The 22,340-nt window shown below is 42.5% G+C and overlaps 1 protein-coding gene across 1 annotated transcript; it reads left to right on the top strand.

The window, feature by feature from the left end:
* Positions 1 to 954: 954 nt before the first annotated feature.
* ATXN3 (ataxin 3) lies at positions 955 to 19,863 on the top strand. The gene is made up of 11 exons (XM_075282384.1): positions 955 to 1,001; positions 3,585 to 3,749; positions 7,414 to 7,458; positions 9,035 to 9,120; positions 9,259 to 9,325; positions 11,329 to 11,416; positions 16,350 to 16,479; positions 17,379 to 17,548; positions 18,046 to 18,169; positions 18,307 to 18,380; positions 18,668 to 19,863. The coding sequence occupies exons 1-11, from the start codon at positions 978 to 980 to the stop codon at positions 18,757 to 18,759; spliced, it is 1,065 nt and encodes a 354-aa protein (XP_075138485.1). The 5' UTR covers positions 955 to 977; the 3' UTR covers positions 18,760 to 19,863.
* Positions 19,864 to 22,340: the final 2,477 nt, after the last annotated feature.

The raw sequence follows: 22,340 nt of genomic DNA, 5'->3' as shown, positions 1-22,340 counted from the left end.
AAAAAACAAACAAAAAAAAAGGAAAGGAGGGTAAGAGGTGTGAGTAGGGGGCAAGCTAAAGACAAACCATATAAGGGTCTGGAGAACCAGCCGTGTCAGGTCTCCGTCAGAAGGACCTAAAGTTGATTACATAAGAACAAAAATTAGTGTAACAGTGGAAGGTCCAGAGCACAGGAGCGTCTGATATCCCCTAAAACGTTAACATTCAAACAAGTAAAACCAGGTCTTATTGAAGAGTTCAGTTGTGCCATGCAGGAAATAGGTGAGGTTCTCCATGCGCATGAACTCATTGACCTTTAAAATCCAGAAGGAGAACGTTGGAGGTTCAACTCACAGTATTGCAGAATGCAAGCATGGGCAGCGGGGACCATAAATCGAAGCAGAGAGTGCTTATAAATTCGCACGGAAGACTCTCAGTGGTTAAGAACAAAGCTGGGCCCAGATTGTGAGGAGTCTCTGTAAATTGCAAAATAACACCGTCCCAAAATGAGGACAATGCTGGGCAGAACCAGAAGGCATGGAGCATAGCCCCCTCTACCTGCCCACATCTCCAGCACAGCGGAGAAACTGGTGGAAAAAAAGTGTAATTTTGTGGGGACCCTATACATCATAAGTTTATTAATGATCACTGTGTAGAGTTTCATGGACTGTCAGCTCTCCATAAAACCAAAGAGAGTGGCTCCACTGTTGCGGTATGGAACGTGAAAAAGAAACCTATACCGTGGGAACATAATGCCAGTATAAGTAATAATACTGCCAGTTGACCAGCATAAACATGGCTTATTCAGCTTCTGGTGTTTGTTGACGTCAGCCGTTGCAAGCGTCTGTGTATCACGTGATGCGAAGCCGGTCACCTGATCAGCTCTGATTCAAGTCTTCCACATGATCTGACTCTGAGTCTACGATTGGCTAGCGTGTTACCGGCACTTCCGTGACCTAAGCAGGAGGGGTGTGGCCGGCAGCTGAGACAAATAAACATGGAGGTTATCTTTCATGAGAAAGTAAGTTGGAATCTGAGGGTGCCGCTGGCAGTGAGAGGGGGAGGAGTGATACAGCCGAGGGACGGGGGGCTTATTATTACGGGCTTTTCCCAGCTCAAGCCAGTAACAACTTTACTGGTGTACCTGGTAGCCATTAACAGCAGTAGTCACCTGAGGGAGAGGAAGCCGGTCATAATGAGTTATTCTTATAGAAGGTGCGTGATATCATAGCCACATGTAGTGTGACGTCATGCAGAGGTTTGTGTGTGTGTAATGTTATGAATGAGGTGTGTTACATCATCCCCATATGAAGTATTATTACACAGGAGACATCATAGCTGTACATAGCTGGGGCTATTACTAAGGAGATGGATACATTCTAGTATTATTATATAGGGGGTTTGTGATGTCGCAGGGTGCTATAGGGCTTGTAAAAGGTGTGTAACATTGTAGCTGTATATAGTAATCAGCACTATTATACAGGTGATGTGTGACATCATAGCCAAATATAGTATTGTTATAATGGAGATGTGACATCATATGCCATATATAATCAGCTATATTATACAGGAAACATTTGCTGTCTATACTGTATATACACTCACTGGCCACTTTATTAGGTACACCATGCTAGTAACGGGTTGGACCCCCTTTTGCCTTCAGAACTGCCTCAATTCTTCGTGGCATAGATTCAACAAGGTGCTGGAAGCATTCCTCAGAGATTTTGGTCCATATTGACATGATGGCATCACACAGTTGCCGCAGATTTGTCGGCTGCACATCCATGATGCGAATCTCCCGTTCCACCACATCCCAAAGATGCTCTATTGGATTGAGATCTGGTGACTGTGGAGGCCATTGGAGTACAGTGAACTCATTGTCATGTTCAAGAAACCAGTCTGAGATGATTCCAGCTTTATGACATGGCGCATTATCCTGCTGAAAGTAGCCATCAGATGTTGGGTACATTGTGGTCATAAAGGGATGGACATGGTCAGCAACAATACTCAGGTAGGCTTTGGCGTTGCAACGATGCTCAATTGGTACCAAGGGGCCCAAAGAGTGCCAAGAAAATATTCCCCACACCATGACACCACCACCACCAGCCTGAACCGTTGATACAAGGCAGGATGGATCCATGCTTTCATGTTGTTGACGCCAAATTCTGACCCTACCATCCGAATGTCGCAGCAGAAATCGAGACTCATCAGACCAGGCAACGTTTTTCCAATCTTCAATTGTCCAATTTCGATGAGCTTGTGCAAATTGTAGCCTCAGTTTCCTGTTCTTAGCTGAAAAGAGTGGCACCCGGTGTGGTCTTCTGCTGCTGTAGCCCATCTGCCTCAAAGTTTGACGTACTGTGCGTTCAGAGATGCTCTTCTGGCTACCTTGGTTGTAACGGGTGGCTATTTGAGTCACTGTTGCCTTTCTATCAGCTCGAACCAGTCTGGCCATTCTCCTCTGACCTCTGGCATCAACAACGCATTTCCGCCCACAGAACTGCCGCTCACTGGATGTTTTTTCTTTTTCGGACCATTCTCTGTAAACCCTAGAGATGGTTGTGCGTGAAAATCCCAGTAGATCAGCAGTTTCTGAAATACTCAGACCAGCCCTTCTGGCACCAACAACCATGCCACGTTCAAAGGCACTCAAATCACCTTTCTTCCCCATACTGATGCTCGGTTTGAACTGCAGGAGATTGTCTTGACCATGTCTACATGCCTAAATGCACTGAGTTGCCGCCATGTGATTGGCTGATTAGAAATTAAGTGTTAACGAGCAGTTGGACAGGTGTACCTAATAAAGTGGCCGGTGAGTGTAGTTTATGTATACAAAGATGTGTGACATCACCGCTGTGTATATACTGACATTATACAGAAGATGTGACTAAGTATATTGGTATTATACGGGAGACGTGACATCACAACATTGTATGGTGCTGTTATACAAGAGGTCTATGTTATCACAACAGTGTATGCTAGACATATCTGACATCATAGTGTGTGCAGTGTTATTATACAGGATATGTGTGACATCACAACTGTATATACTAACATTATACGGAAGACGCGACATCACAGCATTGTATAGTGCCGTTATACAAGAGGTCTGTGATATGTTTGATATCATAGTATGTACATTGTTATTGTACAGTATATGTGTGACATCACAGCTGTATATACTGACATACGGGAGACATGACATCACAGCATTGTATGGTGCTGTTATACAAGAGGTCTATGTTATCACAACTGTGTATGTTAGACATATCTGACATCATAGTGTGTGCAGTGTTATTATACAGGATATGTGTGACATTACAGCTGCATATAATCTTACTATCTAGGAGATGTGACAGCTTTGTATAGTATTAGTCTGGAGATATGTCACATCACAACTGTGTGTACAAGAGACATGCGACATCACAGTGTGCACAGTGTTATACAGGATAGCTGAAACTAATATTATACAACAGAGGTGACATGACAGTTTTGTATAGCATTACTAAATATACAATTTCTCTGATTCTGGGTATTTTAACATTTCTTGTGGTGATTGATCCACTGTGATGTGACTCTTCAATATTTTTATTTTTATTTATAGCAAGAGGGCTCCCTTTGTGCCCAGCACTGCCTCAATAACCTGTTACAGGGGGAATATTTCAGCCCTGTGGAGTTATCATCCATTGCCATGCAGCTAGATGAGCAGGAGCGAATGAGAATGGCAGAAGGCGGCCTGACCTCCGCAGAGTACAGAACCTTCATGCAGGTAAGGAGGAAGTTACCACATTTACAAATATTAAAGGAGGAGTCCCTTGGATCGGCTTACTCTTCCATCTGCAGACACAGTGTTCTAGCCTTGAGCATAGTAGACCTATAGTACAGTTGTTTGTCACAACTTCGTGGCCACTGTATGAACCAGTTTGGAGTTTGTTAGTGTATGAAAACATTTTTTCTCTCTTATTTCATTGGGGGACACAACACCATGGAGTATAGACCTGGTCACTAGGAGACTGACATTAGGAATAATAAAAGGTGTCAGCTCCATCTCTAGGCTGTATCCTCTCCACAGACACTATTCTAGCCAGTTTTATCCTTATGTGTGTAGGAGGCGGACATGACCTGACATAGGTCTTCTGTCTTGCATCATTTTTCTTTTTCAGGTGCAGGGGGTGGTCTTCAGTGTGCACTCCACACTAGTTGTACCCCCCTGCTGGTGCTGCGCTCTGTAAGAAAGTGCCCACTGGTCACCCAGTCCCTCTTACCACATAGGTGGTTGGAATGTCAGTTACCCTACTTTTACTTGTGAGGTTCAACGAAGGGGAATCCTGCGGTGCCTGAAGACTGCGGATTGGGTAAGTATTTCATCGCTCCCACCTCCTACTCCAGAGGGCATTGAGTATGGCTGCTGCTGGGGTACTCTATTAGCTTTTGCTGACTTGTAGGCTCCTAACCAAGCACCCTCCTTGCTCCCATTCCTTGTCTCCCCTGCACAGTCTGTTTCTTCTGGGGATGCCTCTGCCTCCAATACATCTATATCTACTTCTGCACAGGGACTCATCTGTGCGGTCAATCGTACCCTACATATCTCAGAAGACCAAGTTCCTACATAAGATGACATCACCACCCTCCTCTGGTCTTTCCCAACCACAGGGCGTCTGACCATAACTTAAAGGAAGAATGGCTTCACCTGGACCTTCCCTTCCCTTCTACTAGAAAGTCGGATGTCTTTGTTACTCTTCCAGACCAGGGTGTCTCCAAGTGGTTAGAGCCTCCAGCGGTGGACCCCGTGATAGCTAGGCTTTCCCAGGCTACCATTGTGGGCTCTGCCCCTCTCAGTGATCCCTCAGACAAGGGGGTGGACTCTCTCTCCAACGCGGCCTTTGTAGCAACTGGTTCCTCCCTGTGGCCTTCCTTTCCTGCATCTTTGGCCAGGAAGGCCTTCATTTCTAGGGCCAAATAGCTTCAGAAAGGCCTCTTCATTTGAGCCCCCATTCAGATCAATGAGCTGCTCGTCTCCCAAATTCTGTTTTGTTTTAAATTCAGTTTTTTATGGAGTATAAACATCACAAGCAGACATAGTCTATATAATGCTAGAGTAAATATAGGATAGGCCTGTGTGATGCCTCTCTGGTTGGGACACAAGTTCTGCTAAGGTGATATCCAATGCTGTTGCAATCTGCTGTACTGTTTGGATCTGGTGGTGAAATGCCAAATACCATTCAAAGAAGAAAGTTGTGGCCCTTCTCTTCTCTTGGGACGAAAAGGGCCGACTCTTTGGCAAAGGCCTGGAGAAGCTCATCTCTGAGACTACAGGGTGAAAAAGCTCTCTCCTCCGTCAGAGGCTCTCTAATTGACAGTATCCTTCCTCCAGCCATTCTCAGTGTTTTCACTCCTTTTGTGGCTCCACCTCTCTCTTCAGAGAACTGTCTTCCTAAGACTCCTGCTCCAATACGCCCTCTTTAAAGGACTAGACCTGGCAGTCCTTCACCAAGCCCTCCATGCCTTCCTCTTTCAAATCTTCCTCTGCATTAGGGTCTTCATCCCCCCCCCCTTCCCCCACTTGAGGCTCCTAGGCCTGAGAGGTGGAGTTATCTTGCTACTCCATCAAGTTCTTTTCCCATGCTCACAGCAGTTGTTTTTTTTTCCGTCCACTTTGCTGTTTTCTTCTGACTTTCTACAAGCCGTCTCACCTCTTCAATAGCAGGGCATCATTATCCGTGTCCAGGGGTGGATTGGCCATGTATGTAGCTGGGAAAATTTCTGGTGGACTGACTGCAGTATAGGCCACTGGGCCAGCAAGCTGTGTATCTTCAGAGAAAAGGCTGCCAGGTGGCACTGAGAGCATGTGTTGGATGACTCTCGTGAGATTCTCCCAGCGGTTTTGTTTGGTTTTCTTCTCTTTAGACCACAGAGTGTAATATACTGAAGCCCAGGGGAGGTGACTAGCATAATAAATGGTGTTACTCACCTTAGCTGGGATCAGGCTTGTGTCTTCTGGTGTGAGTTGTTCCTCCCACTGCCCAGGAAAATGAGCTGAATGCAGAATGGGTGTGTTTATTGCTGATGCTGCAGTGCTTAGTAATAAAAGAAAACTCACCCTGTATTCCAAGATCCTCATTTGAATAAAGAATTAAAGTCTCTTTTTCCACATCCCTGGGGCTCTGAAACATATGAAAGGTATCGTTTTACTTCTGATCCTCAATACACACAGGGCAAATTTCTCCTCCTGGAGTCCAAGATCCATTCTTTCAAATTCGCTGTGCCCCACCTTCGTAGGAAATCCGTGTGTTCTCCAGGATTCAGTATGTGGGTCCTGGGCACAATGTCTAGGCTGGACTGCCTGATTCTCTTGCCTTCCCAGGTTTGCTTAGAACTTCTTTGGTGTCCCTTCTCCCCAGGGGAAGTCCTTCCCCCCCCCTCTTGGTTATCTATCCAGAGATTTGGGTCAATTCGTCTCTCACAGACCCCTTCTGTTGTTTGGATGCCTATTTGTTCTCCCTGAGGGCTATCACAAGGGTCTGGCTGCTTCCAAGGCTTCCATCTTCAGGTGGATTCGGTCTGCTATCAGGGAGACCTGTTGGACTGATCTCTCTGTGTGACAGCACATTCCATGAGAGCTGTCGGAGCCTTCAGGGCTATTTAGTATCAGGCTTCCACCGCCCAGGTCTGCAAGGCTGCCGTCTGGGCCTCTGTCCACACTTTCAAATCCTACCTCTGCCGATTCTAGCTTGGGTCGTAAGTTCTGCAAGCCGATGCAAGTGAGGCCGCTTGCATGGCTACGTAATTCCCACGCTTTTGGGACTGCTTTAGGACGTCCCATGGTCACTGTCCCCCCCCCCCCCAGTGAAATTAGCGAAAAAATCCATTTATTTTCATCCTCCAGCTAATTCTATGTGATTTAGCCATAACAGCAATTTTTCTCCTCTACTATATGAGTAGTTCTTACCTGCACTGATACAGCCTCTGAATGTAAACACTGACATTATGTTGATGATGACGAATAAACTGATTTATATTCAGAACTTTGTAAAATCAATAATTATTTTTTGGAAAATGCATAGATTTAGAGCTTGGCGATTATGACCTACATCAAAAATTTTAGTTACCTTTATTATGATTAAGGAACACCCCCCTCCCCCTCTTTGCATGCAATGTCACTGAATTGTGGATTCAGCAATCCTGATTGGCTAGTGTACAGTTAATGACTTCTCCTTTAGCCAATGGCAATGTGAGACAGAATGACATGGATGTAAAATAATTGAAATAATCCACGTGAGCAAGTTCATATCGATTAATTGAGCTGACTTTTGGTTTCAGTTATTTTGCACTTAATTGCCCAGTCCTCATGTGGAGGGTACTGACCAATTTGCTGCATGTGTCCAGATGATTATTATGTTCTTACTACTTATTCCACTTTTTCCTTATTGCAGCAGCCATCTGGAAACATGGACGACAGTGGATTTTTCTCCATCCAGGTAACTCTAGTTTAAGAGTAGTGTACATAAACATTAGAGGGTCCTGTCATCATGCTGCTAGCTCTTTCTTTCTCATTCTGGAATCACAAGGGCTGCATAGTATGCTGATGTTTAATTGAAGGTTGTATTCAGTTTCTTCTCCCCATGAAATTGTGATCGCTTAGAAGAACAAGAGTTCTCCAACAGTAAGTACGTAACTTTAGAGTAAAATACAGAATGTAACTCAGGATCAGTATAGGATGGTAATGTATGAATTGCGACTCCACCAGCAGAATTGTGAGTGCAGCTCTGGAGTGTAATACGGAATTTAAAGGCATTTTCTGGGATGTATTAATTGATGACCTATCCTTAGGATAGGTCACTAACTACAGATAGTCAGGGGACACATGGACCCACAAGTCAGTTTGCTGTTTGAAGAGACTAAAGTATTCAGGTGAGCACTGCAGCCTCCTCAGTACTTACCTAGCACAGTGCCATACATTTGCAGCAGCTGTGCCTGGAATAACCCGCTCAGCCCATTTACTTAAAGTGAAGTAAAATCGGTGCTCAGGGAGTGCTGCTGCCTCAAAGGTCTGATCCGCAGTGTCCCGGATATTGGACTCCCACAGATCTTCAATTAATGATCTATCTTGTCACACCACCTGACCTATCATACAGCACCACTGATTCTTTTCTTCTTAGTACCCAGTTACCTTACCCTGGGGGAACACAACCCAGGATGGGTCAATAGATGCAACTCCATGTCTTATACCTTACGTACTTGTACCTGGAACATTGTATGAATATGGATGTTGAATTCTGATTCCTGTTTTCAAAGCGGTGTTAATGAATAAAGAAATCTAATTATATGCTTATACTGCTGGTATACTCTTCTACCAATATACTGTGTGGATCTAAATTGTGGGACACTGGTTAATCCTACATTGAATATGCAGTAGCATTTAGAGAGTGTTGCATAGAATTGTGTTTTTGTAAAGAATGGGGCTATGCTGTAGGTCCCTGCACAGCCAGTTTGCCAGAAGCACTGTTATGGGGAAAAAAAAAAAATGAGGACGGGGCCCCACCTGGCATAACCGCTGTGATTTGCGCTGGAAAAATCGTGGCTTTTTAAAGTCAGGGCAAAGTGAATGGGTTTCTAGTGAATCCCATGCCCATTTTGCCATAAAAACCACGGTGCAAACACGCCGCCATTTCCAAAACTGGCTCTGTTTTGGAAATCGCAGCATGTCAATTATACCTATGGATGCCTATACCTTTAACTCTGGTGGTTTCCCCATATGTATAATTGAAACAGAAAGTCGTAGAGGAAACCTCTGCAAATTTTCTGTCTAAAGTCGCGTTTTTTCCTGCAGCATTTTTTTTTTTTGCTGCGGGAAGCCCCATGGGGCCTTAGCCTTAAACGGGCTTCAGCCCCTTCATTCTCAGAATAAGTTGGGGTCCATCACTTTGAGATGGGAATACCACTTGGAAGCAGCATGATGGTAAACTTTTACACTTTCATTGTGTTCCATGCACAGAGCTCAGTTTGCACATAGTGCAGCAAACTATTTCTTTTTTTTCTTTTTTTTTTCCACAGGTTATAAGTGATGCACTAAGAGTCTGGGGTCTAGAACTGATTCTCTTCAACAGTCCCGAATATCAGACCCTCGGCATAGATCCTATGTAAGACTCAAGATATGTTTAATACTTATATACATTTATGACGTCTGCTGAATGACTGGCGATTGGGGCTGTTTCAGGGTCAATGTGATCTTTTGGGTTTGTCTTGTATTAAAATCCTCATTTTCTACTTTTTTTCAGAAATGAACGAGCCTTTATTTGTAATTATAAGGAACATTGGTTTACTGTACGAAAGTTAGGTAAACAGGTATGTAATGGAATATAAAAAAAAGTATAATTTTTTTTTTTTTTTTTCATTTTGTCTATTGCTCTATGAAATAAAAAGATAAAGCAATGTAATAAAAACTTTAACTCTATTGTACAGCTTTTTCCAGTTTTCTGGACGTATCCTGTAGTATAAAGAATGGAGGGTTTCATTCTGGTTGTTACATACATTATTTCTTCTTTAATCCTATTTCTTATAAAATACATGTAAAAAATTTTTTTACTTGAAGTAACCTTGACAACTAGGCTAAAAATATCAATTCTTTACACTGCCAGCTTGTAGAACAGGAGAATTTATACAAAACAGAATAAAACCAAGATAAATTTGGCAGCCAGCTATGCAAATAACACTGTGCATGTAATTAATTATTCAATAATAAAATTGCATAATACAATAAATCATTTTAATTTGAAGCCACAGTGGGCGTATGGTAACTTTTTTTTTTTTTTCCAACTTTATCCAAAATGATTCCAACACCACAGTCCTACCTATAATCACTTACATACCTGCCTGAGACATAACTGCATGACGGGTTTTTCAATGATCCAACATTTCTTTTGTGTTTTTTTTTTTTTCGGGGAGGGGGTTGTCAGTATATTTTATATATCTCAGGTCAGTAAATGGCAGAACTTACTGCACACTGTTCTAGTCCTTCGCGCTGTATATAGATTGTAATCACTACCATTGTTTTATAAGACAAGGTACAAGGCGCTGCAGTTTGAATAAGAGCTCATTCACATCTGCACCCTGGGTCTCCGTTTTGTGCCCGAAACTGGGCAGGAAACTGAATCCTGCAGTCATTTTTCAAACCCATTCATTTGAATGGGTTTGAAAAGTGTCCAGCCGTGAGCGACGGTGAGCGTTTTGTGCTCTCCGCGGCGACACCGTTTTTTTTCTAACCGGATACAAAGTCGGACATGCAGGACTTTGTGTCCGGTTAAAAAAATAAAACTGTTTCGCCGCGCACAAAAATCGCTCTTTACAGTCAGAAGGGTGTTCTTAGGTACGTCCTTCTCCACAGCAGCGCCTATCGCGCTGTACAGTGTGAGCGGGGAGGAACGCCCCCTCTCTCTGCTCACAGTGCTCATCCTTAGACGAGTATTATCAGGAGGGGAGGAGGCGTTCCTCCCCGCTCATACTGTACAGCGCGATAGGCGCTGCTGTGAAGAAGGATGTACCTGCCTGACTGTCAGGGACGCCCTTCTGACTGTAAAGAGCCACGGTACCGGGACCGATAGCTCTTTACCCAGGAAAGTGCACTGTGGGCTTTCCAGCAGTATATTGAACTGCCTGTGCCCAAATCGGTGAAAGGTCCTCTTTAAATAAAGATGGGAAGTTACTTAGGGGGTGTTCACACTACCGCCGCTACATGCAGAACTTTGTGTCCATGCAAAGCAAAATGGTTTCCGCACGGAGAGGCCGCATACGGGCACGGTCGGTTGCCTATAAAAACCCATTCAAATGAATGGGTTTTAAAGCTGACTGCCGGCAAGCCATCCGCTGTCCCTTTTCCCCAGGGTTTAAGATGGAAACCCCGGGGTGGACAGCGGCGGTAGCGTGAACTTAGCCTTATGCTGATCCATGTTGACCAGCAAATCGTGCTCCTATAAATGCTGTGTACACTGCCCCTTTAATATAGCCATTGGAGGACTCTATAAACCTCTGTCCAAAAGTTGCAAAATACGATATTGTAAATTTTTGGGCTTATTTGTACAAAAAAAATTACAACATTTTTACACCGCTCACACTTTTGGAATGTGGTTGAAAAAATGTGAGTTTAACCTGGCAAGTGGATGTACAAGAGATTCATTAATGGCTAAAAATATTGCAGGAGTCAAGCAGAGGGGTGTCATAGAATGTGAAGTAACATCTCAGGACAGAAATGTCCAAAAATGATCAAACATTTGCTACATAAATTATGTTTTATTTAAGATTATTATTTTTAATTTTAAATACTTTTTACATTATTTTTTTTTTTTAAACAGTGGTTCAACTTGAATTCTCTGTTGACCGGCCCAGAGCTTATATCAGACACCTACCTTGCACTCTTCTTAGCTCAACTGCAACAGGAAGGTAAAGCTTCATATTATTATTTTTATTTCTAAATAAAAGAATTGAAAGGTTGAATAAACTCAACCTCATTATGCACTTAACTTTTTTCTTTCTGTCTTTAAATATGGTATGTCGCCAAGTAAACATTACTAAATGCTATACATCATCTAATGCCCTCTGTGCTCCTGATCAGTCTGGGGTTTTTATTTTTAAAATTTGTCCACATGTTCACAAGATATGGCCCCAGAAATATTAGCTGTTATTCTCCAAGTGGGAGGTAACACTTTATTTTCTATGAAAGAATAAAAGGTTCCCACCCACTTGATGATTAACAACTAATTTTACATGTAATATTCCAGGGGCCATATCTTTCAATAGGTCTCATTTGCAACGTTGCTAACAAGGAGTGGAGAAAATTATTTTATTATTCTTCTGTTCCTTTCACTTCGGATAACCTCAGGAGAGTGGGTACCATGGATTTTATCCATGATATATCCCCCCCCCCCCCCCCCTCAGAAGCATACTTGCCATTTAACACCTTATATGCTGCAGTCAGTTTTGGCGCACCACCTAAGACATTTAAACAGGGAAAAAAATTTAAAATATACTCCCCCCCCCCCCCCCTTTAAATGCACAAATAAGCACACAAACGGTGTCACCACATCCGTAACATTTACTAAAATAATATTATGGTATGTTTATTCTACATGGTAAACCTCACAAACCCTAAAATTCAAATGCTATAATTCATATTTTTCTGATTGTCTGACCTCTCAAAAAGACAAGGTCTCATAAAGCTACATTAAAGTAAAATGTAAAAAGTTATGTACACTGGAATGCAGAAAGGGATAAAATGTTACTGGTTTAAATCTGTTGGATAACTAAAGGGTTAAAATGCATGTAAGGCACCTGAGTCATGTGTCAGTAATATTTTTGCAATTTTAATGTGACTGTTAGGGTTTAAAACAGTCTGCAGTTGAAAAAAATCCCATCTTGTAGCCCCGGAGGGGAGCCAGGTAATCCCTATTTATAACCTTGTCACATCTCAACATACCATGACACAGTTAAAAAAACTATAAGCGACAATAGTAGCTTTTAGGATGTTAGTGGTGGTCTAGGAAGGGTCATCTGCACTCCATTTGGTTGACGTGGTAGTCCCATCTCAAGGATGCTAGCTTATATAAATTATGTGAAAATATTCCTCCCATTGTTTCCATGGATTAATTTATATTAGATTTCTAGTAATCGTAATAATCTCTTATGATAAAGGCAAAATCTATATTGTGATACTTCATAGTATCCTGTTCATCAGACAGTCAAAGCCGCCTCCCCCCAGCTTGTGGAAGAAAACAGGAAGTGAGAAGAAGAGACAAGGAGGAAAACTCCTTTAAACTGGCAGATGTGGAATCCTAGTCATTAGAGGAAAATAGAAATTTATATACTCAAATTATCTGCGCTGCCCGCATCATGGGTTCCGAAATTAAGAATCGGATATGTGGGAATTTAATCTGAAGGTCAGAGAGTGGGAGTATCGTATGAGTTGTAGAATGTAAGATATGTTGCCGGAATGCCAGGTGCAAAACACTTAAAGGAGTTTTCCTGGCAAAATTTTTACTAACCCGTTAGTGCTATTAATGGGATAGTATGTTTAGGGCTCGTTCACATCTGCGTCGTCGGTCCTTATTGCAGGTTTCCGTTTCCTGCATAAAACAGATGCAGGAGACGGAAGCCTGCAGGAGACTTTCTCACCCATTCATTTGAATGGGTGAGAAAGCTGTCCGGCCGTGCGCGGCAGTGAGCGTTTTGCGCTCTCCGCCGCGAAACCGGGTTTTATAATCCGGACACAGAGTCGGACATGCAGTACTCTGTGTCCGGATAAAAAAATCCGGTTTCGCGGCGGAGAGCCTAAAACGCTCACCGCCGCGCACGGCCGGACCCGATCTATGGTTTCCGTCTTCTGCCATGCAGAAGACGGAAACCATAGTATGGAGACCCCAGACGCAGGTGTGAACCCAGCGTAGCAGTATTTTGAGTGATTTCTGGATTTCTAAGGGAGCTTCTGGCACCCTCTGCGTTTGTTTACATGATGTAGGTTTCTGTTTTTTTTTCCCTACAACTATCGTGATGCATTGCTCTTCACTCCCTGACTCACATTCCCTCCTCCTCTCACTCCCTATCTTTGTTTCCCTAGTTAGCCTGCCCACTACTAGCACTTCGTATCTAACTCATCCCACCACATCATATAAACCTGTCTTCCTGTCCAGATCTTCTGGGCATGGGAGATCACGTCCTTCTGTGGGGCCGGCTCTTCCTCCTTTTGCTGTCTTCCTCTGCAATAGAGCCACAATGATGTTAAGAAGAGAAGGAGCTGGCCCCCCAGAAGGAAGTGATGTTCCATGCCCAGAAGATCCATAGGGGAAGACAGGTAAATATGATAGGGAGGGGGTTAGTATCGGTAATAATCCATTTCCAGAAAATCTGAAATTGTTCCTGGGCGGTTACACAGCTGCCCCATTGATATTACGTTTTTGGTAACGTGACTAAGATAGAAGTTAGGTGGGGGGGGGGGGGGGTGAGTATATAGCTTACTTTAGGAATTTGATTTTATCCCGACAACCTCTTTAATGGGAGACTCTACCAGGTGGTGATTTAGGAGCAGATTAGCTCTAGTGTCTATTGGCAAAGAGTCATAAAGTAGATCTAGTAGATTTGGGAGAGCAATATGGAGGACTATGGATTGTTCAAGAGTCACAGTTGTATTGTAGGAAGCGGCCTGAGTTCAGTCAGATGTGATCTTAGCCATGACTGCTAGATTATATACTCTACTTTTTGGGAAATTCAGCCCACCATTCAGTTTAGGTTATGAAAAGGGAACCTCAGTCTCCACCCTCCCCAAATGAGGGGTTTACAATCATCAGTAAGATTCTCTGCGTATGTGGCCAATCACAGCTCTCTAACTCCAATGGATATCCCTTGAAACGTGGGTAAGGACGTAATATAGTATAGCAGAGGATCCAAGGATAGATTATGAGTGAGAGGGGCAGCCAAGCTTTATACCCCAGAAGAGATAAATGGTTGGGATGAGGTGAACGTTTACCAGTGCAAGCCCGCATCCGCATAGAGTGATGGAAGACCCGGAAGGCAGGTTAGTTACACCCATGTAAAGTTGGCAAGAGAAGGAACCATGTGACCTTGTCAAAGGCCTTTTTGGCATCTAAACTAAGCAGCAAAGATGGAAGCTGGTCCACACGTCCTGCCTCCACAATTGCCGCCACTGCGACTCTGATGTACCTAGTGGAATATCTACCAGATACAAAACCTAGCTGAGAAAGGAGGAAAGTCTGAATCCTATTGGCCAAAATCTTTGACAACACTTTGTGGCCTTGGTTGAGCAAAGACATGGGCGTGTAGAATTTGAGATGCATTAAGTGTTTAATAAATTTGAGGAGTAGAATTGTTCTTAAGTTTTAAAAGGAGCCTACAGTGAGATCATTAAGATAGATGTGATTAAGGAGACAGGTGAGGTAAGGAAGTATCTTCAGAGACAACAGTTTGTAATCCTCGATTGGCAACCCATCTGGACCTGGTGGTTTGGGGAACAGGAGATCACTGAATGGATGTCCTCAGTTATATGCAACTTTAGTAGGGCCTTCTGCTCCTCCATTGTGGCAGGATGTCTGTTGCATCCACTCTATATAGATTTTCAGCTAATTGTCAATTCTTTGTGGGCCCAAAGAGTGTTAAGAAAAGACCTGATATGCCAACTTGAATTGTAAATACACAAAACATCCACTCGAATCTGCATACTGATATGTTATGGTATATGAGCAGGGGTGTTGGGTCAAGCAGAGCAGAAGTCACGTTTTGGGCCAACCAAAAGCATCTGTTGTTGTGATATGACTCTCAGGATTGCGGTTACCAACACAGGAACAGAACATGCTGGTAGAGCGCACAAATAGCAGATAGTTTAGGCAGAGATGACACTAGGACCAGTGAATAAGCCAAGTCCAGTAAACCAGTGAATATCCGGGAACAGAGCTGGTAAGACTGAAATGAGTCACTAGGTGGCAGTGTGACACTTCCAAAAGTCAGGGGGAGTCAGTTCCATAGATAAGACTAACTGTTCTGTCTCGCTAAGCAATGTTCCAACAGTATGAGTAGCAAAAGAGACAGTCAGTGGATATTATGATAGAGCACTGAGCTAAGTATACACAGCAGTGGTGGGCAGTGTGCCCCTCAGAGTATCGAGGTGCAGGTGGTTTGGGTTTAGGAAACTGTGTTGGGCTCAGGGGAGGAGACCAATGGCTGCAATAAACCAGCCATGGCAGGACCGCAATGTCTGGCGGCTCTTGTCAGCACCCCTTGAGAGGTGGTAGCTGTTGGGACAACTGAGGGTCACAGTGGGATGGTATCTCAGTGCCCCCTTTTTTCCTGAAGCAGAAATATGTGGCTGCTGAGGAGGGCAGTGAAGAGGCTGCCATGTATGATACCAAGATGGTGAACAGGTGCCTGAAAGCATGAGTGCCCCTGTGCCGAGGCTTCCGGGGAAACTCTTGAACGGCTCCTTTGCGCCTGACCCTGTAGTAATCTCACCCAGGTCGAAATAGCGGTTTCCAGTCAGTCCGGGAAGGTGTTCATTTTGGCCATTAAGTATGGGAGCAGGAGCCAGATCAAGAAGCTGCTATATCAGATTCCCTACCCCTGGAACTTGGGTGGAAGGATTTTAAAAATAAAAATACCAAATTGATCAGGAGCACAGGGAGCATTGACTGATTGATATAGGACATTTAGTATTTTGTACTTGGTGATAGAACCTCTTTAAGAAAGTATCTATCTACCTACCTGATATTTACCTGTCCATGTGATCCTAAGTGACAATGAGCTTTATTCCAGTGGGTAAGAAAGGCATGTTACATGAGATGAATCGTTACATTCATTGCAAACCCTTTTCTAGGTTACTCCATATTTGTTGTAAAGGGAGATCTACCTGACTGTGAAGCTGACCAGATCCTTCAGATGATTCGGGTGCAGCAAATGCAGCGGCCGCGGCTCATAGGAGAGGATGCAGCACTAAGGGACCAAAGGTAGCACAGGCTGTATCCCAGTAGAGCAAAAATGAAGTTACAGGACAGCAGTTGTATGAATATTTCTTTTCAGTTATTAAAGGGGCTTTATCATTGGGAAGTCATTTTTAGATAAGCACATCCTTGCATAGCCTTTAGAAAGGCTATTCCACACCTTCCTTTTGTATGTAAATTGCCTCAGTGGTTTTTGAATAAGTCCGGTTTTATTCATATGCTAATTACTCGGTGCGCTATCGTGCATCCTCTTTGCCATTGTTGCCTATGGGTGTATACAGAACAGGCTGCTGCTGCTGATGACTCAGCTTCCTGTTTACACACACACATAGGAGATAATTGCAGAGACGAGTGCTGCTGGGAACTTCCTGTGCTGGCTGGAAGATCATTAGCATATGAATAAAACACTGACTTATTCAGAAACCACTGAGGCAATTTACATACTAAAGGTAGATGTGGAATAGACTTTCTAAAGGCTATGCAAGGATGTGATTAGATAAAAATGACTTTTCCCAATGATAGAGCCCCTTTCAGCATTCAGCTCTCTGCCTCCCATTTAAAAATAAATAAATAAAAAATGGGAGGCAGAATCTGCTGCTGATATTGGGTGGCATCCATCACAAAATCAGCAGTAGATTCTGCAGTGTGAATGAATGGGGGCTAATCATTGTTGCAGATGACATAGTTTGTCATCTCTTGCCGATATCTGGGTAAGAACTAGGTGAAGAGTAGAGGTTAAATTGACCTACTCTGACTTTTGGGGTCAACCCACATTCGAAGGTGTCAGGTATCACATACCAGATCTCAAACATGCCAGTAAAGTCTGTTACTAGTCATCTGTGTAAATTAAGCAATTTGTATATATGAATTTTGGTTTTCTGGGTATTGATGTAATTTTTGTCTAGTTCACAGAGGAGTGCTCCTGGCATGGAAGGGTCTCAGTTGTTCGATGGATCCCCCATGATGGACGAAGATGAAGAGAACCTGCAGAAGGCACTCGCACTCAGTAGGCAACAGATAGACATGGAGGATGAGGAAGCAGATCTACGCAGAGCCATACAACTTAGCATGCAAGGTACTGTACAGCAATAAAGCATTCAGTGATTCAAGTAAGTTATGCAACAATGTGTTTTTGGGATCTCTGCTAACCGTAAATGGAAATTATATAGAGGTTAATAACTTGGCTTGACCCAAAATGTAAAGAGGTATTCTGGTAATTACCAATACAAGTTATTTTATATCCTTTCTAACAGTCAGACCCCCACTGAACTTTAACAATGTCAAGGGTTTGCTAAAATTGCATCAAGTCCAGACAATCCTGTGAGCGATATAGAGCACAGCACAAATCTCTCTTCTGTTCTGAAAATGTGTTACAATACGTCAGTACAGATAAAATGATATCCAGACTATTTAGCTCACAGAGGATTGTCTAGACTGGATAAAAAACTCAACTGTAAGAAATATAAGGTTTCTGAGGCATGATGATCCATTGTATAAGGGAACCTACTCAATAATCCGCCTAATCTAGACCTTAAACCCTAACCATAATACTATTTATGTGTTTACTTGCAGGAGGACATCGCAGTGAGCACTCTGAAACGTCACCCCCCATTGTGCCACAAACATCAGGGACTACTAAACTAGAATCGCTCTCACAGGAGGAGCTACGCCAAAGAAGACAGATGTATTTTGAAAAGTAATCGCATTCAGTCTGTCTTCTATTTCATTGTATTATAGAGTTGAAAATTTACCTACATTCTATCTATCAATAGATAGATTTTTTTTTTTTTTTTTTTAAAGCATAAGCTAACCGCACCATTTTCTTTCTTATAGACAGCAGCAAATAAAACATGAACAGTGTTCTGAAGGGAACAATGCAACAACAGACTCTGCAAATACAGATGCAGGTAACCGGTTAATTTTTGCCCAAACCATGTCATCTGTTAGTGTAATTTTAATTATGCCACTGCTGCTCTATAGTGAATGGATAGATGTTCACAGTGATGTCGCCGCCAATTTCTAGTAAATGGACAGGCCGCATTTTCAGCAGTGTCACTGCTCTTCTTTAATGTGGCTGAATTATAATATTTATGCCTATGTTAATGATATACTATTTTATACTATATAGAGATTTGCTATAAATTTCTCTCATGTGAGTGATGATACTGATAGATTAACTTTAACTTTCCTGCAGATTCTGGAATGAGTGAAGAAGACATGCTTAGAGCAGCCATGAAAATGTCTTTGGATACAGGAGGGACCAAGTCTGAGGAGCAGGATAAATGACCACTGGGCTCAAGCCTGTCCACTGTAAACTGTCCTGTGTGACCGGCTATGCTTGTCATGCAGATAGCAAGGATGTACATATTGAATATATTATCTGGACAGGCATCAGCACTGGATACATTTGATGCTTTTATGAATGTCTTTTTAAACGTGTCCTTGTGTGTCCATTATTCTCTTTTCACTACCGAAGTTGAGTCAAATCCTGCATCCTCCTCCACCTGTTCTTTTTATACACTTATGCTGAAAGACTGAATATCACATGACCAAAGCACAACCTCTGACCCCTTAAAGTTGGCTATAGAGGTAATGACTTGCCCTACATGAAACAATCTCATATAGGACATGGGGCAACTTTGTCATATACACCTGGTGCTGAGGCAGGAGAGCATTTTCTGAGCCTCATCTTTCATCATCTGCAATCATGATCGATGCAGGGAATATAAAAGAAAGTAGCACCCAGAACCAATCTCATTATTATTATTATAGGGTTGGTTGGATTTTTTTTTAACCATTACAAAAAAACAAATTACCCATATATATATATATATATATATATATATATATAAAATATATAGTCCATTCACTTGTACTAAACTGAAGAAAATGACAGGTTAGTCGCAATGCGCCATTAAGGGTATATGGTAAAAATTCATACCATAGATCTGCGCCATTAAGGGTATATGGTAAAAATTCATACCATAGATCTAGTGTGGCAGTAAAGGTGTAATTTGTTTTCTGGTTATTGTATAAAACCCCGTGTGATTTTATTCTATTTTTTTTTTTGCATTGCTCCATTGGTTAATTCTGATGTTCAGACTCTATAATTATATTGGTATCAAGGTTATCACTTAGGCCACTCCAATCCCTGGCATCATTTATTTTCTATCTATGACCATTAATCCATACGTTCCTCATTGATGTCCCATTACTACCAGGATCATGTGCTCACATGAGTTGGGGATCCCTCCCTGGTTATGGTGCTGTATTCCCCATACACACACTTTGCTTGTAGAGCTGAGTTTATTTGTTTCTGAGTTTTTTGTTTTTTTTGTATGGTCTTAAGGAACACTCTACATGTAATAAAGAGCTAATTTTATCTTTTCACTAATATTTGATGTTACATTTTGTAGATAAACCAGGGAGGAATTATTTAGTATGGACTTTGTATAGGTTTATCATTGGTAATTCTCCAGTCGATACTGAGGAAATGCATATATCACAACTGTGTACAGTGTAAAAGGGTGATTCCCAGCTCTGCAAATCAATGCCAAGATGGGAATCAATGCTCCTCACCTGACCCTTATGGCCAGAACTTCAGAGAACAGCTTAGAAGTGCTGCACTACACAGAAAGACACCTTACCCAGCGACATACACCTAAATATAAGAAAGTTACAGTGGTGACACAAACATTCTTTTTTCGATTTTGAAAAGTTTTTTTAAATATTTTTAAAAGTTATCAAAAAATTACAAATACTCTACAAATTTAGTATCGCTGTGATCGTACTGAGCCACAGACTACATGGACAAGGATGTTGAATGGTGCTGTGAAGGTTGCGCTTACAGTTCCATTACAATGTACAATTTGTCCCGCAAACAATAAACCATGTGACACTGAAAGATGAAAAAAATGATGGCTCTTGGAATGAGGTGAGGAAACAAACAATAATTGGCTGTGGCAGAAGGGGTTAAAGCGATACTGTAGCCAAATCCATTTACCACCTATATTTGGTTTGAATCTGACGTGTGAGAGCATCAAATTGCTAGGACAAGGGACCCCATTTTCTGCTAACCAAAGAACTAAAGCAAGGAAGAGTTGGAAGTTAGTAGCATTTAACCTTGATGGAAATAGCTGAGCATGTATTTCAGTGACGTCCCCATTCTTGTGATGACTGAAGACTTATGGGTCAGCCACATTCATTGTTTGACGTGCTCACTGAGGTCATCTTCAGGGGGAAAAAAATGTGTTGTTATAGCTACAGTAGTATTCTCTGCGCACCTAACATTAACCCTGCACAAAGAGGATCTTATCAAAAAGTTGTATCAAAGGTGCTTTATTACAGATCTGAAAATCTTAAATGGAAACTGGACCCCACAAAACAAGGCTGATGACATCCCACTGGAGGCACAGATGTGTGTCTGTCTTTAGTAGCCATGATAGAAAGGAAACAGCTTGAAAAAAGAGAATGTGGAAGTCACCACAGAAATATCAAGTGACATATCTCCCTAAATGATGGTTCTAATCCAAGCATGTGTAATTCTGTCTGCTATGCAACTATCCTATGAAACTGTCTGCTAGGGCAATGTTCACACTGTCGTTTATACTAGATTCACACCTGCGTTCGGCAAGCTGTTCTTCGGGTCCGCTTGGGGAGACAAAAAATGGAAACTTAATCTGCTCAAAGAGGACCTTTCATGTCCTCGTGAAAGTGCGGTTTTATATATTGGCGCACTGTCAACTTTCTATGGACGAGTACTATCAGGGAGGGCGTTCCTCACAGCCCAGCGATGAAAAACACCCTTCTGACAGTGGGAAGACATCGGTGTTGAAATTAACAGAACTGAAATCTCCTCCACCGGGGCACATAACGGGAAAGCTGACAGTGTGCTTTTTTTCAAGCAGAATGGGGGATGAAAACCCCAAAACGAGACCGAAAGCTAGTGTAAACCTCGCCTTAGTCCGTTGTTCTCATCCTTCCTAGGATCAGAACAACAGAATGAAAAACTGACAGGATGGCTGCACTCGATCATTTTATCTGCTTTTCAGTCTGTTCTGATGTCTATACAAAGTATCTGTGCACGGAGCTGATCTCATAAATAATAAATGGTGTTACCAGCGGAGGATCAGGTTCTATACAGCAGCAGTTCTGTCTTCCCCAAGAGGGAAGCGCTAATAGAAAATACAACCAATGGGATCTTCTTTAGCATAAAGGTGAATCCGAAGTAAGAAACTGCGCTAAACCTGCAATCTTTGAATGTAATCCTTTATTATAGACACTTCATTAACTCACATGACGCTAGTGGCAGCGTTTCGGGGTTACCACCCCCTTTAACAAGTGGTATATGGATTCGCCTGCAATGCTCCACTGTCTGTCTGTTATTAGTAAGGTTTAGTGCAGGTTTAGCACAGTTTCTTACTTTGGATTCACCTTTATGCTAAAGGAGATCCCATTGGTTGTATGTTTCTGATTTTAGGATGTGTCAAAACAATTGATAAAATGATGCCAGATTCTGTGTGTCTAGTTCACTGTGTGGTGTGATATTGTGTGTTCAGCTACTGTATCTAATTCTATCGTCATACCTCTCAACTTTCAAAGAACAGAAAGGACAAAATGTGCAGCATACTATGCGTGCCATGGCAAATTTAACTCCACCCACTTGTATGCTGACTTCGCCATTCTCATCCATTTTTCTTTGTGCCCCACACAGTATAATGCTCCTACAGTCATCCTAACATTATATGCCCCACATTATGTTTACCTCCTATTTCCCCACGGTAAGAAGTCCCTTTGCTCCTGCCCCAGTTTAAACTGGGCCAAATGGGGGGGGGGGGGAATAAATTAGGGCAGCTGGAGGAGGGCAC

This window comes from Leptodactylus fuscus, chromosome 7, assembly GCF_031893055.1.
Source record: "Leptodactylus fuscus isolate aLepFus1 chromosome 7, aLepFus1.hap2, whole genome shotgun sequence".
Lineage (NCBI taxonomy): Eukaryota > Metazoa > Chordata > Amphibia > Anura > Leptodactylidae > Leptodactylus > Leptodactylus fuscus.
The sequence above is the reverse complement of the archived record's forward strand: the minus strand, read 5'-3'. Positions and strand labels throughout refer to the sequence as shown.